The sequence below is a fragment of the Ostrea edulis genome, chromosome 7, assembly GCF_947568905.1.
Source record: "Ostrea edulis chromosome 7, xbOstEdul1.1, whole genome shotgun sequence".
Lineage (NCBI taxonomy): Eukaryota > Metazoa > Mollusca > Bivalvia > Ostreida > Ostreidae > Ostrea > Ostrea edulis.
In genome coordinates this window covers 35,732,999-35,759,005 of record NC_079170.1, presented here as the reverse complement: position 1 = coordinate 35,759,005, position 26,007 = coordinate 35,732,999, and the positions used below count along the sequence as shown (strand labels likewise).

Sequence of the window (26,007 nt, the reverse complement as noted above, 5' to 3'; positions counted from 1 at the left end):
TCTTTAAAGTCCGCACTAACATACTCTTTTTTATGTTTTAAATGTCTTTCTGATCAAGATGTATCAGTTAAGATGGTTTATCCAAAAATATTGATAGTTCTGAAAAAATTCAAACCAGGAGAAAACATCCTTAATGAAAAAATACACCTGAATAGATCTTCATCAGTCACGTATTCATCATTTTCACGACCGTAAATTTATGAAAACTCTAATTTTAGTCGAGACTGTTGACATCCCTGTACCATCTACATTTTTGTCTGTAGTCTGTTTCTGTTTAGAATTTATAAATCCACATATCACGCTTCGTATCGCGTGACTTACGTGTCGAAATTGTCGAAAATATTGTAGAAATGACACCTTACCAGCAGGAGGGTTACTGTTTTCTTCATATTCATCTCTCTGTTTGCCGAATGGTGTAAGTGCTAAAACAAACAAAGACAGCTCACTTGTTCACTCTTTCTATTCAAACACAATTAAAACAGAACGAATCTTATAGCAATTTATATGACATAGAAAAACGACAAAAATGATATTGACGTTGTGTGTAAATGGTGAAAACAGGAAATCGTTTTTCTACATCTTTGCGTCTACATTTGTACAAAGACTGACTATATCCAATGTCAAGCATTACTCGTGATATAAAAAGTGTTGGATTTCCTATTTTGTCCACTGGTTATGTTTCTGTATTGCGTGTATCGTAGAAGAGGAGCACAACATTCTGCACTGATCCCATTACAAACCAGTGTTGTGTGGTTTTATGCAGAGAGAACGACTTATACTACATTTTTACTACAGATGACATACACAGTGTGCCATCCTATGATGCAACCCGTCTATCAGGTATATAGAAAACTACAGGTAAGATGTAACCCTATGGATCTTTTGTTCTACACAGACCTTTGAAATAATATCTGAATAGGATACTACTTACGTTGGGATTCTACGTCATTTCCTAGAAATAATGAAAAACATATTAGATAGTTATCAAGTTTAGCAGTCTCATCCGAAGGGCCGCCTCTTACGACAAGCAAGGAATACTGACGACATATTATAACCTTGAAATAGTGAAAAAACGCCCTAGCAAATTCAGGCTTACATAGAATTACAGTTTGAAAATATTACTGTTTAGATCTGTAGATTTTTGCTTTAAATCTCTTATGTTACTTCTCCTATAAATGAATAAGTGATTATAACTAACTGATATACCTCATCAACTCTTTAATAAATGCATCAAGAGATAGCTATAGATAATCCCCTGAAATAGCAAAGACGGAATCAGATATATATCTTGCAGGCATATTTCTGGCCCTTGTATGCAAGGTATTTTTTTTTTATATAATTTACATCTGCATACAAGATAACTATGCTGACATGCAAGAAAACTAATGTTCAAGAGGACTGTCTTTAAATCTTTTCTGTAACAAAATATTAAATCATTTTGAAATATTTTAATGTTCAACCAAACATTTTAAGGGGCTTTTAAAGATCTTATTGATTGTTTAAGGCTAGAGATTAAATATACATGTATTTTAAAAACGTTCTTAAATCAACTTACCTAGAAACTACATAAAAGACGCAAACAAGATATGTTTTAAGATAAGCAATATACAGTCAACAACAAACTTTTATGTAAAAACACACACATATATGTGTAGTGTAAATATTAATGAAAATCTATTTCAAAATCAACCGAACTGTAAATATCAATGACTCCTTATCTTTTTTACAAGTTTGTTTTAGTCATTGTTATAATAATGATATCTGTACGAATTTCGTATCATGCAATAAAAATGTTTATTACCTCATAATAAAGAATCACTAGTAAAACATAATTTGATTGGCCGAGAAGGTCACGTGACCGTCGTGTTTGCCCTGCAACAACACATCGTGTTCCACCCCTTTGGATAGCTCTTGTTTCACGTTCGTGTCTAGTTAAATGAACAAACCCGAGTGTTCCGAATGACGCATGCAACAACAAACACACAGCCTCGTGCATTTCCATATATTTAACGTCAAGGTAAACGAAGTTTATTTTGACGTCACAATAAGTTCGAGTCATTGTACTTTGCAATCGGATGTGTACTTTGATAGTTCGTAAGGCACAACATATGCGAGTCTCTGAGATACATTTAAATCGCTTGGTTTTAGTCGGTAGAAAAAGCGAGTAAATCAGCATCCATGGATAATGGAAATGCAAAAACTGGTTTTCATATCACTGTAAGTCGTTGTTTGTACCTCCTAGTACGTTGACAGTTATGACAATCTCAGCTACATACAATGTATAGTTGAGTGGACTCCAATTTCAAATTTGTTTTTGTAGTCTTGCTTTGTTTCGGTATAATAAACAATTTATTGCATGACTGTTCGGGAGATATGAATATTTATTCACCCAAGAAAAATCATATTCCCCTCGGGCGTTGCCCTCGAGGAATATGATTTTCTTGGGTGAATAAATATTCATATCTCCCTCACTATCATGCAATAAATGTATAGTATTCAAAAACCGTTCATTTCCATTGGGTCTGCACCAATGTTGATGAATCGTCATGCATACACATTGTTTGCAACTTATAGATGAAGTAACATTGGTGATTGACTTGCACTTCAGATTCTTTCGCAATTAATAAAAACATAGCTGTTGATCAAGACTCGAAGAGGGAAGGAGAATTAATGTCCGATCATAGAAATTCCTTGTGTATGCGATATTACCTACACTAGGGCGTTTTAAGGCCTTTTATAATAGTACAAGTGTGCTTTACACATGCAGTGCACTGTATGTCGTATGAATTAATCATGCAAGAGATTTGTTGAACCAAGTTTACGTAGCTTTAGGCATTTATTCGGCAAACGTTTTGACTGATATTTAACATTTCAAGAACAAATATGTGAACAAAGTATTGAAATATCACCATTTCGAATATGTAGATAATGTTTACTTGTTTGCATATTAGAGTTATGTCCCTTTGTCCATTGTGTACACGATTTAACACATGAACATAATTAACACTTGAGTTTATGATATTCCTATAAGCTAGTCACATGTATACATGTTACGTTTTCCTTTCAATCCCTGTAAAATATGAGTATTTGATAGGAGATCGTTTTATGCAACAAAATATTTCCTGATTTATACAAGCAATGTACACAAATGGTGATTTAGTAAAAGAAAATATGTCTAAGAAATGAACAGCACTTTTGAGCTGTTCATGGTCAATATAATTAACAGAATTTGCCTAAAATCCAAATCCGTTCAAATTGACCATGCACAGCTCAAGAGTGCAGTTCATTTCTTAGATGATATTCTTATTGGCTAGTCACACACATACATGCTACCTTTATTTTCCCTTCAATCCCCGTACAATATGAGTATTTGACAGGCGGTATTTGATTGGTGGTATTTGATTGGTGGTATTAGATAGGTGGTATTTGATAGGCGGTATTTGATTGGTGGTATTTGATTGGTTGTATTTGATAGGTGGTATTTGACACTGCCATCAGTTTTTTCCCTACGTTTGTAGTGTAGAGGTCTTCCAATCTATTAAGTCATAACTAGTTTGTACATTTCTATGTTGTAAAATACTCTTTTATGATTATACAATGTCTGCTGTGTGTTCATATGTTCATACAATTTGGAACTAGATTGTTGTATGTAGTTTTAGGTACATTTTAGTAGTTATGTGATCTTTTATACATGGCTGGTTGTTGATCAAAGTCTACTTTATCAGTAAATTATATTTTCAACATCATTGTAATATTATGTTGTGTTTAGCTGAGAAGGAGGCATCAATTATGATATTACACACAATTTCCTCTGGCGTTACATGTAAATCGATTAATTGACCGTGAATACTTCATCTGGTCCGTATGCTTTTCAATGTCTTTAACTTTGCTCATCAAGTGTTATAAAATTCTACTATGAAAAATGATGACAACGAACAGTGATCAATCTCATAACTCCTATAAGCAATGCAAAATATAGAGTTGGGCAAACACGGACCCCTGGACACACCAGAGGTGGGATCAAGTGCTTAAGGGGAGTAAGCATCCCCTGTCGACCGGTCACACCCACCGTGAGCCCTATATCTTGATAAGGTAAACGGAGTTATCCGTAGTCAAAATCATTGTACTAAAAACGGCCTAACAATCGACACTATTTAATATCAGTATGTTTACATCATGACCGCCGCAGTGGTCTATAGGTACATGTATAGATGTCACCCCGCATGCGGAAAGTCGGGACTCGAATCCCGGTCGCGACAGACTGAAGTCGTTAAAACAGGTAGTGGCAGTTCATCGCCAAAATGCTCGGCATCAGGTGTGAATGTCAAGGGTCATCGGAGATATCCTTCAAGACGGATGGCCCATGTCACAGTAGGTGTGGTGCACTAAAGAACCCCCATTGCTTAATGGCTGTGAGCGCTGAGCATAGGCCTAAATTTGAAGCCCTTCATCGGTCTTCGTGATATCTTCATATCAGTGAAAAATTTCGAGAGGAAATTTAAACAAGATGCATGTAATTAATAAATTTACATCACGAATCTTTGTATGTTTCATTTCTTATGTTGATGAAAGAATAAACCTAAACAGATCATCATCAGTTGGACTGTTTTAAAACAAGTGACCAAGGCCGCTACATTACCAGTATACTAAAAGGAGGAAATAGAAATCAGGCATTATTTTTCGAACCAATTATTTCGCCGATCTTGGCACACTGATTTTGACTACGGATTACTTCCGTTTATCTGATAAAGATATAGGGCTCACATCGGGTGTAACCGGTCCAGTGGAGATGCTTACTCCTCCTGGACACCAGCTCCCACCTTAGGTATATCCAGGGATCCGTGTTTACCCAACTCTCTACTTTCTATTCCTTATAGAACTGTTGAGATTGGCCACTGTTCTTTATCTTTACCTTTACACACCTTTCACACACAGACACATACGCACGCACGCACCTGGGCATGCGTACATGTGTGTGTGCGTGTATGTGCGTGTGCACGTGTGTGTGTGCGTATGTGCGCAGCTAATGAGAAGTTCGAGCATTTATGTTCATGCTAAATCTTAGGAGTAATGAGTATGTATATAATGACGCAAGAGTATGAAATAACTATAAAATTAATTTTTGAATGACTGATCTTAAGACCTGTATATCTATGAGTCACCTGGCGTTTTGTGATTACAAATTAATTGAATGTCTTTGGAAGGTTTGATGATAATATTATTAAAAACATCCCATAATTTCATTTATTATCTAACTATTGGTCATCAAATCATTGACTGAAGTTTGACTCCATTTTATTATGACTGTGATGACCTACACCTTATTTTTAAACGTTCTAACAACTTAACATTGCAATTTTGCCATTAACTCATTTAACTGTTTTAGTGAAATCCAATTTTAATTCGTTTCAGTTTTTAGCATGATTATTTCCATACACTATGCCGATAGTCGCTACTTTTAGTAGTGATAGTAGTATTATTATTATCATTATTAGTAGTAGTAGTGGTAGAGTAATGATAATAATAATAATAGTAGTAGTAGTAGTAGTAGTAGTAGTAGTTGTTACTATAGAATAAATATATCATTAGTAATTGAGTTTTACAATTCGAAAGTTTGTGTTACCTTTGTTAGTTTGTTGCGTTCTCCTTCTCCACCTTCTGTAGACAACGCACACTAAAATCAACAGGACTGTAATAACAAACACTCCGGCTATCACACCTCCCACAACTACCCCTACATCAGGTACATCTTCTATGGATGTGGTCGTGTTGTAGAGAGTATTCACAGTTGTGTTAGAGAAGCCCGGGTAGGTGGATGGTGTGTCCATCATGTCTTTGGTAGTGAATGGTGAGGTCCTATCATCATAAACATGGAGATTAGAAATCAAGTTTACATGTATTACAAAATAAAAAGAATATAATAATATTAAGTATTGACTTACAGATTTGGACATGATGGATCAGCAAGAAAACACTGGCTCTCTGTGTTGATATTCAGACAGGCGGGATCTACATACACAGAACATGTTAAACTCATATTGAAATATATTTTATTCAACCATCACTGTTAAGTGTATAATGATAAACAATTTCTTACATTTGTATATCTCATTGGCAAGGTACGCCTTACTCGGACAACCATAGATGAAGTGTTGACATTTGCTGTAGTACAACTGGCCCCCTTCTGTCTCCAAACAATAACCTTTACAAGAAAATAAAGATAACGAACAGTGATCAATCTCATCAATAATATAAAGAATACAAAATTGAGATGAGGGAAATCACGGACCCCTGGACATGTCTGGCCTCAATACCATAAACTGAGAATAGACTTAAGTCTAACTTTCAAATCCAGGGAGAGGGCTAAAATACAAAATTGCAGTCCAATAAGTCAAAAAACACCAGATATATGGGTGCGAACAGACAGACCAAGCGAAACCTTTGTAACTCTATATAAGAGGGTGTACAATAAAATAAAGAACAAGAGACGTTATTGGCCAAAATTGACCACGCTTCAAAAACAGCCGATTTCGCATTCATTCCTTTTAAAATTCATATTGTTTGCAGCCAACAAATGACACCATATTGATAAAGAAAGAAGAATATTAATGGATAATTAAACATGCAAAATATAAATCTGGTTGTTGCATGCAAAAGTATTATTATTTTTCAGTTCTATAACATGCAAAATATTGACTTTGCGTATCGAAAATAGCCGATTTCTGCGTTCATTCTTTTTTAAAATTCATATTGTTTGCAGCCAACAACCGACACCATATTTATAATGAAAGAAGAATATCAATGGATAATTAAACATGCAAAATATAAATATGGTTGTTGCATGCAAAAGTATTTGTTTTTGCTAAAGTGTATTCATAATTTATTTCAAATCAACAGATTCTGCTAAACAGCTCATCTTTAGTGTATATTCATGACGTCATAATAAAATATTACTTCATTTTCATGGAAGTGGGATTAGAAGAATATCCTAGTTGTGTAAATAAAATGAATAATTAAGCATAGTATGAAAGTTGAAAAAATGAAGAAGAAAAAAATATCGGCGGTATATAGCCAATAACGTCCCTTGTCGTTCTGTGTAATCTATCCTAAAATGTCAATAAAGTAATAGCGGGCGACAATTTAGGACGGGTGATGATTTGAGGTGTACAATAGTACATCCCAAAATCGTCGCCCCAAATGATAGTGCAATCTTGTCCCAAATCGACACCGGGGCGACGATTTGGGATGCGGCGACGATTTTGGACGTAACAGGCTGTCCCTGCTGCCCAATCCTATTAATTTTTTGATAAAATATTGTTTTAAAAAATTTCAAATGCAAGTAAATTTTAAAGTAATTTTTATAAACACATACAATTTTTAGTATATATTTGCATTTGGGTATTTTATAAACCTGACGTTGTTTTAAACATCTGTGCAAGAGTAATAAGTATTCAAAACTTTGACTTAAGTCTATTCTAATGTATGGTCTTGGGGTCAGAGTTGGGAACAGGTGCTTAGTGGGAGTAAGCATCCTTTTTTGACAGGTCGCACCTGCCAATAATCCCATGTCTTTATCTGTATCTTAATATTTGGGAAATTTTATTAATCATAGACAAACAGTTGAAGATAACGAACAATGTTAATTTGCATTATAATCCCTAAAACAATACAAAAATAAAAACAAGGCAAACACGGATCCTGGACATAACAGAGTTCGGATCGGGTTTCTAAGAGGAGTAAACGTCCCATGTTGACCGGTCGCACCCCCCCCCCCCCCCTTGAGCCCTACATGTATATCTTAAAATGTTAGAAGAAGAAAACCGCAGTCAAAATTAATCTGTACAGATCGATCTAACAAAGGGATACATTTTTCACAGTGCAGCACGAGTTTTTTCCCCCTGAATACAGAGAGGCACAGCATGTTGTGGTACTCAAGTTATCGTGTCATAATAATGAATACGTAGAAAATTTGCTATTTCTCAATGTAATCAAGTGCCAATAAAGTTTGTAAACATTAAGTGTAATTGTTAATAAATGATGGGTCTGTACAAAAACCTCAGTCATTGATTATGTTTATGTGTCCCGTGTGTGATTTTTCGCAGTCCTCGGCATCTTTAAATTAGGGATGTTTATAGCATGTCAGCAATTCTTCATTATTATTTTCTTTCAATATTTTCGACGACCGAAAACCGTCGCGGTGGCCGAGAGGTTAGAGCGTTCGCCCCGCATGTGGAAGGCCCGGGGTTCGAATCCCGGCCGCAACACACCTAAGTCGTTAAAACAGGTAGTGACAGTTCCATCGCCAAACGCTCGACATCAGGTGTGAATGTCACGGGTCCTCGGAGATGACCTTAAAAACCGATGACCCGTGTCACAGTAGATGTGGCACGCTAAAAAACCCTCACTTCTCAGTGGCCGTAAGCGCAGAGCATAGGCCTAAATTTGAAGCCCTTAACCGGTCTTGGTGACGTCTCCATATGAATGAAAAATTCTCGAGTGAGACGTAAAGCAAGATACAATCAATCAATCAATCGACGACCAAAAACACAATGCATATGCTGGAAATTACATTTGCAATCAACACACGTGATAAAACACCGCCGCGTTGGCCGAGAGGTTAGAGCGTTCGCCCAGCATGCGGTAGGCTGGGGTTCGAATCCCGGCCGCGACAGACCTAAGTCGATAAAAAAACAGGTAGTAACAGTTCCATCGCCAAACGCTCAGCATCAGTTGTGAATGTCACAGGTCCTCGGAGATGACCTTAAAAACGGATGACCCGTGTCACAGTAGGTGTGGCACGCTAAAGAACCATCACTGCTCAATATCCGTAAGCGCCGAGCATAGGCCTAAATTTGAAGCCCTTCACCGGTCTAGGTGACGTCTCCATATGAGTGAAAAATTATCGAGCGAGACGTTAAGCAAGATACAATCAATCAATCATTTCACACGGCGGAAAAAAAGATGTACATCAGGTGTCAATGAACGGAAAGTGCATCGAATCCGTATCTCAAATTAATTTTTCTGTTGAAATATATTGTGTGTCTTATAGTGTACGTGTGTAATTCAATCTTTTGAAATTAACGTTTGTGAAGAGAGAGAGAGAGAGAGAGAGAGAGAGAGAGAGAGAGAGAGAGAGAGAGAGAGCATCAGCATGAAACACATCAGACAGCATTTGATCCAATAACAACATGTATTTCCAAATGAAATCATGATAACGACTATGGAATTTGTAGACAAGGTTGTATATATGTACAATTTATTGCTACTTAGCAATTATCTAAAACAGTTGGCTTCATGTGAGATGTGTATCATATTATCTATATTTTAATCTGTTATGTCCTGGATGACTTTTTGCGCATCCTTCTGCGATATATCCCATTTATCTGAATGTTTTATATTGTTATACAACTTGGGGCTGACCCAAAGTACTTTTATAATCTTCACTAATCGCTGTTAGTGGAGTGGTACCAATGTAACTGATGACTTCACTGTTTCATGCATTGGTTTAGAAAAAAACATGATGCAGAAGAGAAAGAAAAGTAAACTAGAAGGATAAAATGCATAGCAAAACTGAAGTAGGGACCGCTGGACAAGTGCTGTGTCACGAATACATATGTAAGGGTTCCTGAGTAACAGAGCAAGACGACAAGGCGAAGACAACAAGCAATAATTTATTCCTGCAAAGAACATCAACTTCATTTATATTCAAACACGAATGAGAACGTTACGGGAGTTACATAAAAAAGACTATAGTTTGAAAGGTACTATCTAATATCTCACCATCTACTACCAACGGAATGCCCCCTCCATTGCAGAATTCCACAAGTCCAGTCTTCTTGGAGTTAGGAAGACATTCATACTTATCATTTCCATACCCGTCTTTACTACAGTTTAGTCTCGCTGATGCCGCTAGGACTTCTGTAAGGTTTGTTGGGCACGATTCGACGATGCCACTCATAACTGAAGCAAAACCTGCATCAATCAATTTACTAAACAATCACGTTTCTATTTCTGCTAAAATGATTTACTTTTCGTAAGGTCATTGAACATTAGCAAAAGTATTTGAGTTGTTCTAGAACACGAGAAATGGACATAAATAAGTATAATATCTTTACCTGTGAAACAGTACCGGTATTCACGAGTCACATAATATGATATGTTCAAAACGAAAGTGGATATGCTATATGAATGAAGCCCTACATTTTTACATGAATATACTTTGTGATACACTAAATCCAAGGTATAATTCCCCTACCTGAGAATGTTCCTGGAATGGCAGCATTGCTACAATGTATAGTGATCTTTTGGTGCCTCCATGGAAGTTTCTCGGTTTCAAACCGCACTGATGTACGATGTTCACTACTGTATGAGAAGAGAAAGGAATAAACAGAGCATTACATACTTTTAAACGTCTGTGTATGAGACCAAACAATTTATACGTCTTCCGCGGATATAACGAGATATGCAAAGGGAGAATAAAGTTGGTTGGCTACAGACACTTCTTTCACTATTTTCGGTGTAATTAAATTCGTTAGCATTTTTTGTGCAATAAGAAAGTTAAAACTGAATTCTGACTCCTATATGGTTTGGCCCGTATATGGGAAATGTTATACACGATGGAACGTCCTTCCAATCAAATTCTGGATCCGCACATAATGATGACAGCTCACTTGCCTATTCTTTCGAGTGTAAGTTCAAACTTATTGAAAATATATAATGCCCATCTCATACCATCCTTTACAAAAATTGTGTTACGGTTTCATTGGGTATACAACGCAGTGATGTGGAACATTTCATAAAATCCGAAATTTTACTGATTTCCAAGATCAATATGCATGGAAGGGTAATTTTGAAATACATATGTAGCTTGCATACACGATCAAGAAAAGTAAATCTAACATGAAAGAGGAAACAATATAGAAAATAGTAAAAGCAATTTCTCAAAATATAAATTCTGTAAATTGTATTACAGTTTTTTCAGTTTTCAATTATTTTTTTCTCCGAAAGTCCAACTGAAATATTCTGAACTTTGCTTTGGCACCAACATACCCATGGTGTCATAGTGTAATCAAACTTATATATGTGAATATCACTGCTTTCATATAAATTAAGAAATTCAAACACTCTGGCCTTCTCCAGAAAGCATAACTAATCCTAATGATTAATACTTGTATATAAGATTTGAAACCTTACACGGGTCTCTGCTCTGCTCCGAAGATCGGGCTTTAAACTTGTTCCGGGGATCAAACTTAAAAAAAACTTGAACCTTCATTTGTTATCGTGAAGTGATGAATGATACAATATGTTAAAAACCTTGAACCTTCATTTGTTATCGTGAAGTGATGAATAATATGTTATCAATGATGCTTTTTTTTCTTTGATATAGATACACAGACCAGTATGGATTACGAATTCGTCTCTGCGTCTCTATGTGTAAATTGACTTCATGGACAATGCCTACAAATTCTCATGCACACCATTATTGAATCAGTATTAAGGTTGTTTTTTTTGTTTTTTTGTTTTTTTTACGTTTCATCGATAGTTTTTCTTTCCAACCAAAACATCACCAGCTATATATGAAGTACAACAAGATTCTATCTATGTATGCTTAGCGCCCAGGACTGGGTTTCTCAAAAATTTGGTTAAGTTTAACTAGTGGTTAAGCTAACTACTGCTTAGATTTACTATCCACTGGGTAAATAACCACTGGTCAAAATTTCTTTGCTCAAGGTGAGTTTAGCCCCAGGGCTTAATAGCCAACGGTTAAGTACATTTAACCAGTGGTTAGTATCCCATAATTCAACAATGGTCTTCTGAACATGTAAACAATAATGCCTGCTGCAAATGTTAATGAAGCGGAGAGAGAACTTTTCACCTATTGAAGCACTATTCTTAGTTGTACAATTTATATTCTGAAGTTAACCGAGGCCGTTAACCCGAAAACAAAAAACGGGGTGGGGGGTGGGTAAACAGTTGAGAATGTGAAAGAGATGCACAGGAAGACTTGTTTGAAAGCACAAGGAGAAGGAACTGTATGCAGAAAACTCACTGAATATAGACTGGAGGGGGTCCACCTCCTTTATTACTCACCCTGTCTCATAGAAATTATCTAAATCGTGAATCAGTGACTTTATTCATCGGGATTTCAGGAGGAGTCTCGATATTCACGGTAGGCCTACATTATTGTATTATTTAAACGAAAGTAAACCAAAACTGCACTTTTCCTAATACAAATACTGAGAATTGAAATACATTTTAGTCAGAGGAAATTTGCAAGTTGAGTTTTTCATTTGCAAACCGGCTTTTAAATTGTTTTTCATCTTTCAACACGAAGCTGTAACTTTTAATCCAACAATATATATTTTCAGTGAAGGCATCACATAAAGTAGGCATAATTAAAATAATCTGCACACGTACATGATAATATTGGAATAGTTAAAACAAGTCGATCTTTTCTTAGACCTACCCACGATGTGAAGGTCACTGTAATCTAAGAATTAGCTACTGTATTATTTGGGTCATCATACAATTGATTCAATCTCGACAGTAGAAAAATAATTTGCATATATTTTAATAGACTGAATTCGATGGTTTTTTTAACTTCAATCCCAATTAATGAATTCTACTCGACATAACATATATGCAATAAATATTCTTCTGAGAAATTAGTGCCTCCACCACTTTTGACCCCATAAATAATTTTGTCCACATAAACATGATAAATCAAAAGACTATTGTACTGTACCCCTACATCTTTGATCATCATTTAAAGAAATAACTACATGCACATGTAGTTATCTTATCTAATATGTGTGTTATTTTATAACAAGTATCCGGTTTTTGTTGTTGTTGTTATTTTAGGAAGGTGGGGGAGGGGGGTGTTTGTTTTTTCGCATAAGTAAAATTATCCCCGAGGATTGTGACAGGATTGATGATTATTGCTTTCTTTAACGTGTTATTTCTTTAAGGTTACTTTAACTTAGACAACGACCTGACATTCGCAAGTTCTCAACTCCACATTGTGTTTTTTACATCTAATTAAGTGATCACAAGTGTATAACCTGTTTTTAATCTACTAAGACTACTTGTTTGTTTTCAGTTAATTTAAAGGATTAAAAAAATCCTAATACAAATCTTAGATAAATAGATGGAACTGATAAAATAAATAAATATATATTCACAATACAAAATATGTGTGTACATGATTAATAACTCCATTTAGCTTATATTAATTTAATTATCAATTTATCAAAAATTGTGTAGTTTTTAAAGTTGCATTTGTTTTTTTGTTTTTTTTTTAAATATTAAAGATAAATAAATGGAACTGATAAAATAAATATATATGCACAATACAAAATATGTGTGTACATGATTAATAACTCCATTTAGCTTAAATCAATTTGATTATCAATTTACCGAAAATTGTTTAGTTTTTAAAGTTGTATTTGTTGTTTGAAAATAAACAAATAGCAATATGACAAGATTAGTTGAATAAGCTGAATGAAATGGGTATACTGTATAAATAAACAGCTGACTTTAGCGTATGGGGTGGGGGGCAAACATAAAGGCATGGTTAGGAATTGGTGCACTGTGGCAGTAAACGTAGGGATAAAGGGGCTCAATTTACTCCCCCCGTACCACCTTCCCCTACCCCGGTGTCTGCACCTATGTATCCTGTTTATGTATTTGTTAAATCTTTAAATTTTATTCATATTGTTAAAGAAAGAGATGCATTGAATTACATGATAATTATAAGTTTTCTTAATGTTGCAGGAAACCAAACAATATTTTACAATGAAAACATGGTGAGATGGCACAGTTGGAGCTCTACGAGATCTGTGATGTACCTGACTGATTCTTTAAAAAATTTCCAACTTTCTTTTTACTCTATTTCAGTGAAGTCATGATTGAAATGCCTCCCCGATTCTTCATGTTTACATAAAAAGAAATAAGTAGGCAGTCATGTTTAATCACTAGATAAATGACTTAACCCACCTCTGCAGTTTGGTTAACTATGGTCAATATTTAACATTGGTTAGGCAATTTAACCACTGGTTAACTTTATAGCAACAGAAGATAATCAATGGCTAAAGGTTAACCGATGGACAGGAGATTTAACCACTGGTTAAGCTTAACCAAGGTTTAGAGCAGCCCAGTCCTGGGCAGTGGAAATGAGGGTTTTCAATGTGCATCTGATTTTGATATCATATCCAAATTACATGTACCCTTGATTCTCATTGCTAGATTTTGAGTGTTAGGCGAAGAAACAATCACTACTCATGTGATCTTTCTAGGTTTCGAAGTGAATGGGAAGGTTGTGAATTCGAGTCCCGTTCGTGTCATGACTGCGTTAAACTTAAGAAATAGAAAATTAAGAGAAATAGATAGGCAAAATGAAATAGCAGACACAATTACACACATGTAGCACAACAGGTTATTTAGGTAAATGATAAGGCAATAATCAATATGAAAGCATTTCAAAGATTACGAATGCTTGATGAAAAAGGTGATACTAACGAACAGTAATGTATCTAATCACCTTCATTAAGAACAAAAGAGTAGAACAAACACAGACCGCTGGAAACAAAAGCGGTGGAATCGGGTGCTCAGGAGGAGTAAGCATCTGGACTGGGTTGCTCAAAACCTTGGTTAAATTTAACCAGTGGTTAATCTAACCAGCGGTTAAATTTACTATCCACTGGGTAACTAAGCACTGCTCAAAATTGTGTTGCTCAAAGTGAGTTTAACTCTAGGACATACTAAGCAATGGTTAGGCACATTTAACCAGTGGTTAGTATCCCATAATTCAACAATGGTCGTCTGAACATGTAAGCAATAATGGCTGCTGCAAATGTTTATGAAGCGGACAGAGAACTTTTCACTTAATGAGACATTGTTCCTAGTTATACAAGTTATATTCTGAAGTTAACCGAGGTTGTAAGGGCTCACATAGGAAAGAGGGCTGGGTAAACAGTTGAGAATGTGAAAGAGATGTACAGGAAGACTTGTTTGAAAGCCAAAGGAGAAGAAACTGTATGCAGAAAACTCATTGAATATATAATGGAGGGGGTCCACCTCCTTTGTTACTCAACCCTGTCTCATACAAATTTATTTAGATCCACCGGGAATCAGTGACTTTATTCATCGGGATTTCAGGAGGAGTTGAGCATGGATGCCTCAATATTCACGGTAGGCCTACATTATTGCATTATTTAAACGAAAGTAACTAAAACTGCACTTTTCCTAATACAAATACTGAGAATTGAAGTGCGTTTTAGTCAAAGGATATTCGCAAGTTGAGTAGTTCGTCTGCAAACCGGCTTCTATTTTTTTCCCTCTGGTATACCTAACAAGAAGCTGTAACTTTTAATCCAACGATATAATTTTTCAGTGAAGGCATTACATAAAGTAGGCATAATTAAAATAATTTGCACACGTACATGATAATGTTGGAATAAAGCTAAAAACAAGTCGAACAATTCTTAGACCTACTCATAATATGAAGGGCACTGTAATCTATGAATTTGCTCCTGTAGAATTTGGGTCCTCACACAATTGATTCAATCTCGATTGATTGATAACGATTGCTTGTATATTGTTTAACGTCCCTCGTGAGAATTTTTCACCCATATGGAGACGTCACCAATACCGGTGGAGAGGTTCAAATTCAGACCTTTACTCGGCGCTCACGGCCATTGAGCAGTGAGTGTTCTTTAGGGTGCTACACCTACTGTGGCACAGGATATCCAGGAATTTTTAAGGTCATATCCGAGGACCTGTGACATTCAGACCTGATGCCAAGCGGTTGGCGATGGAACTGGCACTACCTGTTTTAACGACTTAGGTCTGTCGCGGTTGGAATTCGAACCCCGGTCTTCTGCATGCGGAGCGAAAGTTCTAACCTCTAGGCTACCGCGGCGGTGATTCAATCTCGACAGTAGAAAAATAATTTGCCTAGATGTTGATAGACTGAATTCGATGTTTTTGAACTTCGATCCCATCTAATTATTTCAATTTGACATAACATAGATGCAATAAATATTCTTCAGAGAAACTATTGCCCCCACAACTGTTCACCCTATAGATAATTTTATCCACATAAATAGTATAAATTACAAATACTATTGTACTGTACCCCTACCTCTTTGACCATCATTTAAAGAAACAACTACATACACATATATCTATATAATATCTATGTTATTTTATAACAAGAAGCTGGGGTTTTTTCGGGGGTGGGGTGCACTGGACAGGATTGGTAATTATTCCATCTTTCTCGTATTATTTCTTCAAAGTTTACTTTAACTTAGACAATTTTGAATTTGAAATTTTCAACTCCACCTGTCAACATTGTCGTTTGTTCGTTTTACACCTAATTAAGTGATCACATGACTAGTGTATAACCTGTTTTTAATCTACTAAAACTACTTGTTTTCCTTCAATCAATTTAAACGCAAATAGATAAAATCTGAATATCAATATTTATTTTTCTAAATATATATTAAAGATAGATAAATGAAATAGATAAAATAGATAAACATTGATGTACAATACAAAATATGTGTGTATATGATTAATACATACTGTAACTCCATTTAGCTGAAATTAATTTGATTATCAATTTATCAAAGATTTTGGGGTTCTTAAAGTTGTATTTGTTTTTTGAAAATAAACAAATAATAGTATGATTTGAATAGTTTAATATTAAGATGAATTAAATGGGTATATAGATAAACAGCTAGCTTTATGTAGGGCGGGGGTTACCAACATAAAGGCATGGTTAGCAATTGGTACACTGCGGCAGTAAACTTAGGGATAAAGGGGCTCGATTTACTTCCCCTTTCCCCTGTGAACCCCCTCCCCTAATGCGGTGACTTCACCTATGCATCCTGTTTATGTTAAATTTGTTAAATCTTTAAATTCCATTCATGTTGTTAAAGAAAGAGATGCATTGAATTACATGATAATTATAAGTTTTCTTAATGTTGTAGGAAACCAAATAATATCTTACAATGAAAACATGGTGAGACGGCACAGCTCGGGCTCTACAAGATCTGTGATGTACCTGACTCATTCTTTAGAAAATTGTCAACTTTGTTTTTACTCTATTTCAGTGAAATTATTATTAAAATGTCTCCAAACTCCCCAATTCTTGTGTTATTTGCCCATGTTTACATCAAAAAGCAAGCAAGCAGTCATTTTTAACCACTGGTTAAATGACTTAACCCACTGTTGCAGATTGGTTAACTTTGGTCAATATTTAACCATTGGTTAGGCAATTAAACCACTGGTTAACTTTAAAGCAACATAATTTAACCAATGGCTAAAAGTTAAAGCTGTATGAACCGATGCCCATGTATTATTTTTGTACATAATTACTTTAAAGCAGATTAATTACTTTATAAAGTTATTAACTTTCCCTTAATTATAAGCTTGAAAACATCTGCATGTAAAAGAAAACAGTGGGGATATTATTTAGAAAGTAAATATAGTGTGGTACATATATAAATCATCCCATAATAGACATCTATAATTAGACCCATGCGCGTCAGAGGGATCTCATCATGATGTATTAACTCAAACGCAACTGTCCAGTTTTAAGGCTGAAAGAGCGTAAAACAAAGAATTACTAAGAGGTATTTGATATTTTTATTTCTATTAAACTTATGACACGGTACTGTTGTAATAAAATACACAGCTTTACACAGATAAGACCACCGATGATCTAAAAGTTTGAACTGGTCACGTGACTGTCACTTGAAATGGCAGAGTGACGCGGTTATTTGTAAACATCGATTTAAAATCAAATAATTTGGGTTAAAACAGGTGAAATAATGTATGATCTATCATACAGCCTCATAACTACATAAGTGCGATGATTTAATAGCCTTTTTACGAGATGGAAAACAAATATTGTATTTGGACCATACAGCTTTAAGCGGTGGACAAGGGATTTAACCACTGGTTAAGCTTAACCAAGCTTTAGAGCAACCCAGTCCTGTTAACTGAACAAATCCGCCATTTGTGTTTTTTAATTCAGTGATTGATTTTGTCGAAAAGCACCGATTCACAACGTTTTACCCATTTTCGTATGTGAGTTACACCATTACAAAAATACGTGTAATATTTGTTGATCATTTTCATCCATTCTGTACCCTCTCCTCAAAGTCATATGCAAAATCATGTACTGTAAGGACTACATAATCTGTAGGTCACCTTCATTTTACGCGAAATACATAAATAGCAATGCTCTTTACATTATTTCAATAGATGGATATATCGCCCTGATTTTAAAATTCTTTCTTGTCAGTAGAAGTTTACCTGAACCTGCGAATAACTTTACGCTTTGATTACTTTACAAATGTCGCATAGACAAGCGCCATACTCACATGCGACAAAATGTTTATCCACCCGGTAACCTATAAAAACAACTGAGCAAGGACCTTTGTAGAAACTTCCACGCACAGATTTAGATAAATCGTATCGTACATGTATATAGACTATTTTGAGGCATAATTGCCTAATGTTGTTTTGTTACACTTCTACAATTCTTTTTTTTTTATTCTGTGGGATCATGATGCTAGTAGTCATGAAACAGTCGTAGAAATACATGATGATATTTCTCTTATGTTAATTAAGCACAATCATCATAAACATAAAATAATGTAATGACATTAAGAAAAGATGTAAACAGAAACATTGATCATAATCAAAAACAAGCCTTAGGTTATTCGTTTCATTCTTTAGAAGATGAATAGATAGATAGATATATTAGATAGATAGATAGATATATTAGATAGATAGATTAGATAGATTAGATAGATATATTAAATAGATATATTAGATAGATAGATATATTAGATAGATAGATAGATAGATATATAAAGATAAATAAAGTACATAATATAGATAGATAGATAGATAAATAAAGTACATAATTATGCTTCCTATATCGATGAACATTGTGAATATACTTGACAATGTAATACCAGTAACAGGATGCTTGTTTTAAAACTGTAAAATGTATTTGATTCTATTTTCACATCCTCGGACAGAATTATACGCATTTTACATATTTCGATTATATTCCTCATCATTAGGTTAGAACATGGTGAAAGTTTGGTTCACAAGGGATAAAAATATGGGTCATATGCTGTCTGACGTGTTTCATATCAATTGTTTGGCCGTTCTTTACATACCGATTTTGACAACGGATTACTCCGTTGACCTGTATCAACACCCTTGCGTTTTCTGATCGGAACGACTTCGCTGGAAGGTATATATTCACAATTATCACTGGGAATTCCACTGGACACCAATGTAACGACAAAAGCAAGGAGGTGATGTGATTATGCAATCGTGTTTTCGTAATAATTCTCGCAGCTCTAATTTCGATCTTCTGTAGTCTGGATAATGCACAGTTGCTCGGACCAACTGCTCTTATCCTTAGACGAATTTGACTCCACCTTTTTGGCACACTGTTTTTCCCTATTGTAGCTCTTAAACTTCATTATTATTTCGGATGTCAAACATTTCGGTTGATCATCACTGAAGAGATATTATTTGTCGAAATGCGCATCTGCAAAATTGGTACCGTATAAGTTTTACATTACACCATGAAGAAGTGGGTATCCATAATACAATCGGGAAGTGACGAGAGAACACACCAAGGTCTTACAAGTAATAAGATGGAGTATTCGATCAATGCATCGTAGTAGGTACTCCATCACAACAGCAGGTATTTCAGGTTAACAAACAACAACTAGTATATGATTTAGACTGTGGAATTACTTGCAGATCGTGTATTAAAATATATAATGATAAAAAGATGCATAGTGCAATTTCATATTGATTTTAAGACATTGGAAATGCTTAATAATTGATTTATTCATAACACCAAAATGATTTTAATGCATGGTTTGTAATCAAAGTGTCACAATGATGATTACAGCCATTAACAGTTTAAGGTCACCCAAGTTCATTATCTAGAGCTCCCCACATGATCACCAATGACTACCTGACAACGCCTTCCTACGGGCACTAAAAGCTGTCTATAGGGAAATTGTTCCACTCTAATCGCAGATCTTCGGCTAGTTGTTACAGAGTCTGAGGTTGCAGTTATCTTCGATGGTTGTGTCTATTCACCTCGTCTTATTCGCGTTCCATCGGGTTACAATGTAGTTATTTGGATGGCCAAAGAATTGTAATATTGTGTCTTTGCAGAACATCACGTGTTAGACAAGAAGTATGTGATCTGGTGCTGTTATGTTGTAATATTGTCCTGAGATGCTGCGTTTTTGGAACCATGTGTGACTGTATGACTTCATGAAAATATCGTTGAGCAGTCAAAGTACTCTGTATTTGAACCAATGCTGTTCTATCTGTCTAGGATATTGCTGCCCACATCGTGATACTACCCCTTTTCAACCAATCATGCAACATCATGTGTGCAATTTTGCACAAAACGCTCATTTTGGCGTCTTTACACTACGAATCTTCCATCAAGCTCCTGCAGTAAAAATCAAAATTCATCAATAAACCAAATTATCCGTCAGCGTTGCCTGGGTCATACTCTATCTTAAACCATGGGAATCGGTTTCAACGATGTTGCGGAGTCAAAACAATGTAACGAAGATGTCTGCACACTGTCTGGACAATGTGCTCATCTACTTCGAATCCCCTGCGCCACCGCCGCATTATCACTTAAAACATTTAATGAGGAAATATAACACAGAACCTTGTGAGAAAGCAACGAATTCCAACGTACACGTATGCCTGTCTACGGTATGTCGATCAACTGTATCGTTATTTAGTGTTGTTTACAAATTCAAATTGAAGGTTCATCAAATGTAACGCATTTGTGCATGGATCTGCGATTTGTTGATGGATCTGTGATGCTTTACTTGTTCAAAAAGAAGTCGGCATGGGCTGACAAGTAAAGTTGTTTGTGTAGAAATGACCCTTGTTTCACCTTTGACTAATCCCCTAAGTAATGTTAAATTGACTTCATACGGATTCAGTACACTACATGACACACATTTGCTTGGATCACAGCCCCTTATCCATTTTGTTCTGACTCTATGTAGCTGCTGTAATTCTTGCATCTTAATTTGCAAAATATGGAGCACACATACATATGTGTTAGTTATTTACATATTTATATGTGTTCAGTATTTACACATACAGACACAAGCTCCTCTGTGTGAATGGTAACTTCAAACTGTTGACAATACCAACATGAAATACCAAATTATCTATCCCATTTTTTTATCTCATGACTGGGTCAAGAGCTAAGTACATGTAATAGCGTAGCTACCTGTGTGGCTACCTGTACACAAGTACGCACATGCTTCCACATCATTTTACAAAAGGAAAAACAAGACTTTGGTGAAAAATGAATCTAGAATTAAGAAAATAAAAATTTATATACAGACACTAATTCTAAAATGTGATTTGTACGTGCCCCTCCATTGGTTATAACATATGAAAATTATTATCACTTTAACAATATATACTCTGGGCGATCAGGTAGATAGGGCGAATGGACCTGATACCAGATGACAACAGTTACAGTCTCTTTTAGCATCATTTCAATAATCGTTTGTGCACATTGATGTGCAAAATTTTTAGAAAATATTGTGAAACAAAATTGCATTCAAATACAGTTGTGCAACTGTGTGAAGTCAATGTTAATTGATTTAATTTAGAATAACATTGGCTAGATTAATTGAAGATATTGGAGATAAATACATGTAGCACGCCCTAGATAAATAAGTTAGCTGACTTTTTTTTTATTTTTTAAAGGGTCATAAAAGTGGTCTCGGAATAAATTACTAACAGACAGCAGCATTCCTTGATTAAATGCCTTTCTTTTCATGTCCTCTCCTGAAAGTTTTTCTATGATGTCTCAGGGTTAGGATTGGGATGCAGGACGTACAGTACATATATGATGTAAGAATATCCACTGTTTGTACGCATAATCATTTCTGTACTTACAAATCTTTAAAAAATCAAAATCAATTATGGTTCATGTAATGGTTTTCTTAATGCATTGATGATTAAAATCTTGGACAAAGACTTAAGAACATAATTTATGAAATTTTATGATCAAAGTTTGTCTATTTTGCATGTTTTGTACCTGTCTGTCTAGCATCTCTTCACCTTTTTGGCAAATAGAAATTTTATACCAATATAATGACATATGCTATGTTTCTCTGAAAAGACTGAAATCATTTTCTCATCTCCTCGATATAAAGAATTCTTGCATGTTTTTCAAAATAATTTTAAAGGGTCATTAGCTGTATTTTTATCACCAAAAATTGAATTCAATAAAATATTATATATTTCAGTAAGAACACAAGTATTCAATTATTTCAAACAAGCAGGCAAATGAATATGTGTAATTTTGGTGATTAAATAATTATTATATTGCAAGCCAATAAGTCGTCTTTATATACATGTATTTCTTTACACTAACAGCGGTTATCAAATGTAGTTTTATTAGGTTTCTTTTTTTTCTTTTTTTTAAAGTTTTATTAGTCAGTAACATATATATTCCTTTGCCATTGAGAGATTTTGAGAGAGAGAGAGAAATAGTTGTCATCACTTTCACAGCTTATATGTCCCTTTAAATTCATATTGTAGTAATATTACCATACGTTTTATATCGGCCTGAGTAGCTCAGTGGTTAGATCACCTAACTAGTAATGCAAGGGTTCCAGATTCGATACTCATTTGTGCCAAAGATTTGTCTCATCTTCTTTGCTATATGTACAGTAAAATCACATTTATACAAGTTACTGCAGTTATAGTACATATCAGCCGATTTTACATTTTTACTTGCCACAACCAGGAACTATCAAAATATGTTAACTCTAGACTGACACAAAATAGAATGCAAGTGAATCGTACCTGATACATGTATGTCATGAAAAATTATTTTTTATTGAGAAACGAATATCATGTCATGAAATATTTTATTTACATTTTGGAAAGAAGGACCAATCTCATTATAAGGGGAATGGGTAATGAAGAAATGATCAAGTTGACATGGGGTCATTTTACAGTCTAAAAACAGTTGTTTGAATCAATGTAATATTATTATTTTTAGGCCCATGGGTACAATGCTGTAATGGCCTGATAAATCTTTTGTGAAACGGAGAAATACTCATCTTCTATTGCCATGATTGTGTGAAAGGACAAGCAGAAGAATGATTCAAAAATATATGGCAGGACTGAGAATCCAAACCAGGACCCGTAGTCTGATAATCTACCCATTGACCAATCCATGCTGATGTTCATGGTCCATCTGCTACATTGATGCCATCTTATATATTTATCTATTCATTTATTTTATATGAACATTTGGTATTAAAATTAAAAAAAAAAATGGTTGATACATATTCAGCAAAATAAACTTTGTTACAATACATGCTTAAGAAATGAAGTATATGCATTTTTATGCATACGATGACCTACATTTTTCATAATACTATGGGGATTATTTCCCCTGATTACAGAGGGCGGGCAGCAAATTGCGGTCCTCAGTTGACAGTGCCTGATAGGGAATACATGTATTAAAATAGAAAATTTACAATTTTTGATTTCAATCAATTGCCCGTTAAGGAGTTTTTCTAAGAAGTAAGTGTAATGACTTAAAATAGTATAATTGAACAAAATATCTTAGTCACTAATTACATGATATTACGTGTAATTACATGATATTAAAATCAGACTTCTTAGATCCGCGCCGTATACTCCGCGTAAATAGATCTGACATAACCCGATTAGGGGTCATGTTCAGATGAACTTTATGTCAGCCAATCAGCGCGTCTGTTGAAATCGTCGGTGTTCACAATTAAAGGAAACTTGCTGCGATTCACGCTTCCACTGTCGTCAGGGGAGGTGCTGTTATCATCTCCGCACAGCCAATCAGAATCGCGGAAGAATTGTCCGCCATTACCTCCGTCAAAACAGATGTTTTAGCCTGATTACTTCGAGTTCTCATAAAATTGGTGGAATTGTGTGCATCGGGGAAATGCAACAGTGATTCACGTTATCCAGAAAGGATACTAGAAGTAATGTTTATCCCATTTCCAAACCCAAAATCACATAAAGATTAATGTTTACGTTGGTTAAAGGCGTGCGGTAGGCCCCACAGTAAGAGCAGAATGGACCGGCACACAAAGTAAGTTAGTCTTAGCAGACAATTATGTATTAGTTAATAGTAATAGTTAAATCAGGGACTGATAATAATACATGCCCATGTTATGTGTATACATGTACTAAGAGCTACAGGTGCTTGGGTTCAGACCCCCCCCCCCCCCCCATTCTCCCGAATTGGCCGAATAACCTGCACGACTTGATTTAAATTATTTCTTGTTGAAAATCCTACTAATGCATGTCAACAATGTCATGCATGCCCCAAAATAGCTCTTTTTAAGAATGTCCCCCACTGAATATAACAATTCGTGTTGCTAGGTTATTCAAGGGAGGGGGGGGGGTGTCATGAACCCAAGCACCTGTGCTAAGAGCTACACAGTACTATTTTTTTTTACTATAATATTATCTATTAAAAAGAATCCCATATCTAAACTAGTTTCATATCTAGGGTCAATTCATTTAATGTTTACACCAATATATATGCAGTTTCTGGTCTGGTGTCTTAAATTTTCCCTGCTCAGCCATACATATCATGACATGACTGTAAGAGCGCCATATTCAAAGTTTTCGTTCCATGATTCCTACAATAGATCATACCAGGGGATAAAGTTCTAAAGTTTCAGTAATCAGACTAATTCCGTGGTCAAAGTTTTTAAATATCAATAGAATTTATGCCCATATATATTTTGTAATAAATGGTTTAAATTGGAATTTAAATTTCATAATAATTCGAGCAAACTGAAATTTTATAAGTAGCTAGTAAATTGTTGGGTGTAATATATAAATAGGATTTTTCATGTAATAGGTCAGGTCACCTTTTAAAATTCCATGGCACCTCTCAGCATCTATGTTTTACTTCCAAATGCTAAAAAAAAATGTTGTTGTTTCTTTATAGATTCATTGGATATACTTGTAAGAGCAGCACAAGTTAGAGAATTTACAAGACCAGTTAACAACAGCAGAAAATGCCTTTCATCAACAGAGCATACTTAATCATCATCTGCAACTCCAGTTAGCAATGGAAGCCCAATATTAACCCCACCAACAGGCCACCCCTTTTGACATTAACAGTACTCTACAGTAAGAGAAAAAAAAACCAGGGTTGTTTTTCTATTATATCAATTTGAGACATGCCACATTTTGTACTTTGTTAGAGTTTTTTTTTATACATCTGAGCAAATTCCCCAGTGTGTAAAAAAAGGAGGGATATAACAAATATGATAAAACAATCGCAGTTGTTATTAACACTGATGAGGCTGAGACATAATTTTGAAATCAAGGACTTGGCATCAAGATTTTGTATTTCAACACAGTGTATCAGTGATATATTATGTGCCTGAATTGACCTTATGTTGTGTTAGGTTGTGTTTCAATATAGTCCTATAGGAATGATATTAACAACATGACAACTGAATAAAAGCTCAGTTCCCAACAACCATCGCTATCATTGATTGTGCAGAAAGGAAATCACAGATACAATCTTCTTTAAAACTACAGTTACAAATTATACATTCTGACTACAAATCAGCTACAACCTAAAGGGGACTTGTGGATTGTGATCCTTTAGGGGACACATTGGAAACTAGCTGTATGCCAATTTGTGTTATCTTGGATAAATAAAGGCTATTATTATTATCATATTTGTTAGTGAATTATTTACTGGATCTATGTCAGATGTTGCTGTTACAGAGAATAGCGGATTTTACAAACTCCTTTGTTAACTGATGGTGGGTTGAATTATTCTGGAAGGGGAATTCATTATGGCAGACAAAGGTTTCACGATATCCAAAGAACCTGGGAAAATATGTCTGCACCTCTGTATCTCTGGCAGTGTATTCCCACCAG

At 35.1% G+C, this 26,007-nt stretch overlaps 1 protein-coding gene and 1 long non-coding RNA gene across 2 annotated transcripts in view; one reads left to right on the top strand and one right to left on the bottom strand.

Moving 5' to 3' along the window:
• Positions 1-10,385, bottom strand: part of LOC125654951 (uncharacterized) — a 188,173-nt gene extending 177,788 nt beyond the window's left edge. The window contains exons 1-7 of the mRNA XM_056144176.1: positions 10,256-10,385; positions 9,781-9,972; positions 6,098-6,202; positions 5,943-6,009; positions 5,624-5,856; positions 932-952; positions 363-422 (exon numbers count right to left, since the gene is read on the bottom strand). Of these exons, the coding sequence (XP_056000151.1) occupies positions 363-422; positions 932-952; positions 5,624-5,856; positions 5,943-6,009; positions 6,098-6,202; positions 9,781-9,958 (664 nt within the window). The 5' untranslated portion in view covers positions 9,959-9,972; positions 10,256-10,385. The remainder of the gene's footprint in view (positions 1-362; positions 423-931; positions 953-5,623; positions 5,857-5,942; positions 6,010-6,097; positions 6,203-9,780; positions 9,973-10,255) is intronic.
• A 13,587-nt stretch (positions 10,386-23,972) lies between these two features.
• Positions 23,973-25,800, top strand: LOC130048068 (uncharacterized). Its single transcript, XR_008796907.1, has 2 exons — positions 23,973-24,187; positions 25,058-25,800. It is a non-coding gene; the product is annotated as an uncharacterized LOC130048068 (long non-coding RNA).
• Positions 25,801-26,007: the final 207 nt, after the last annotated feature.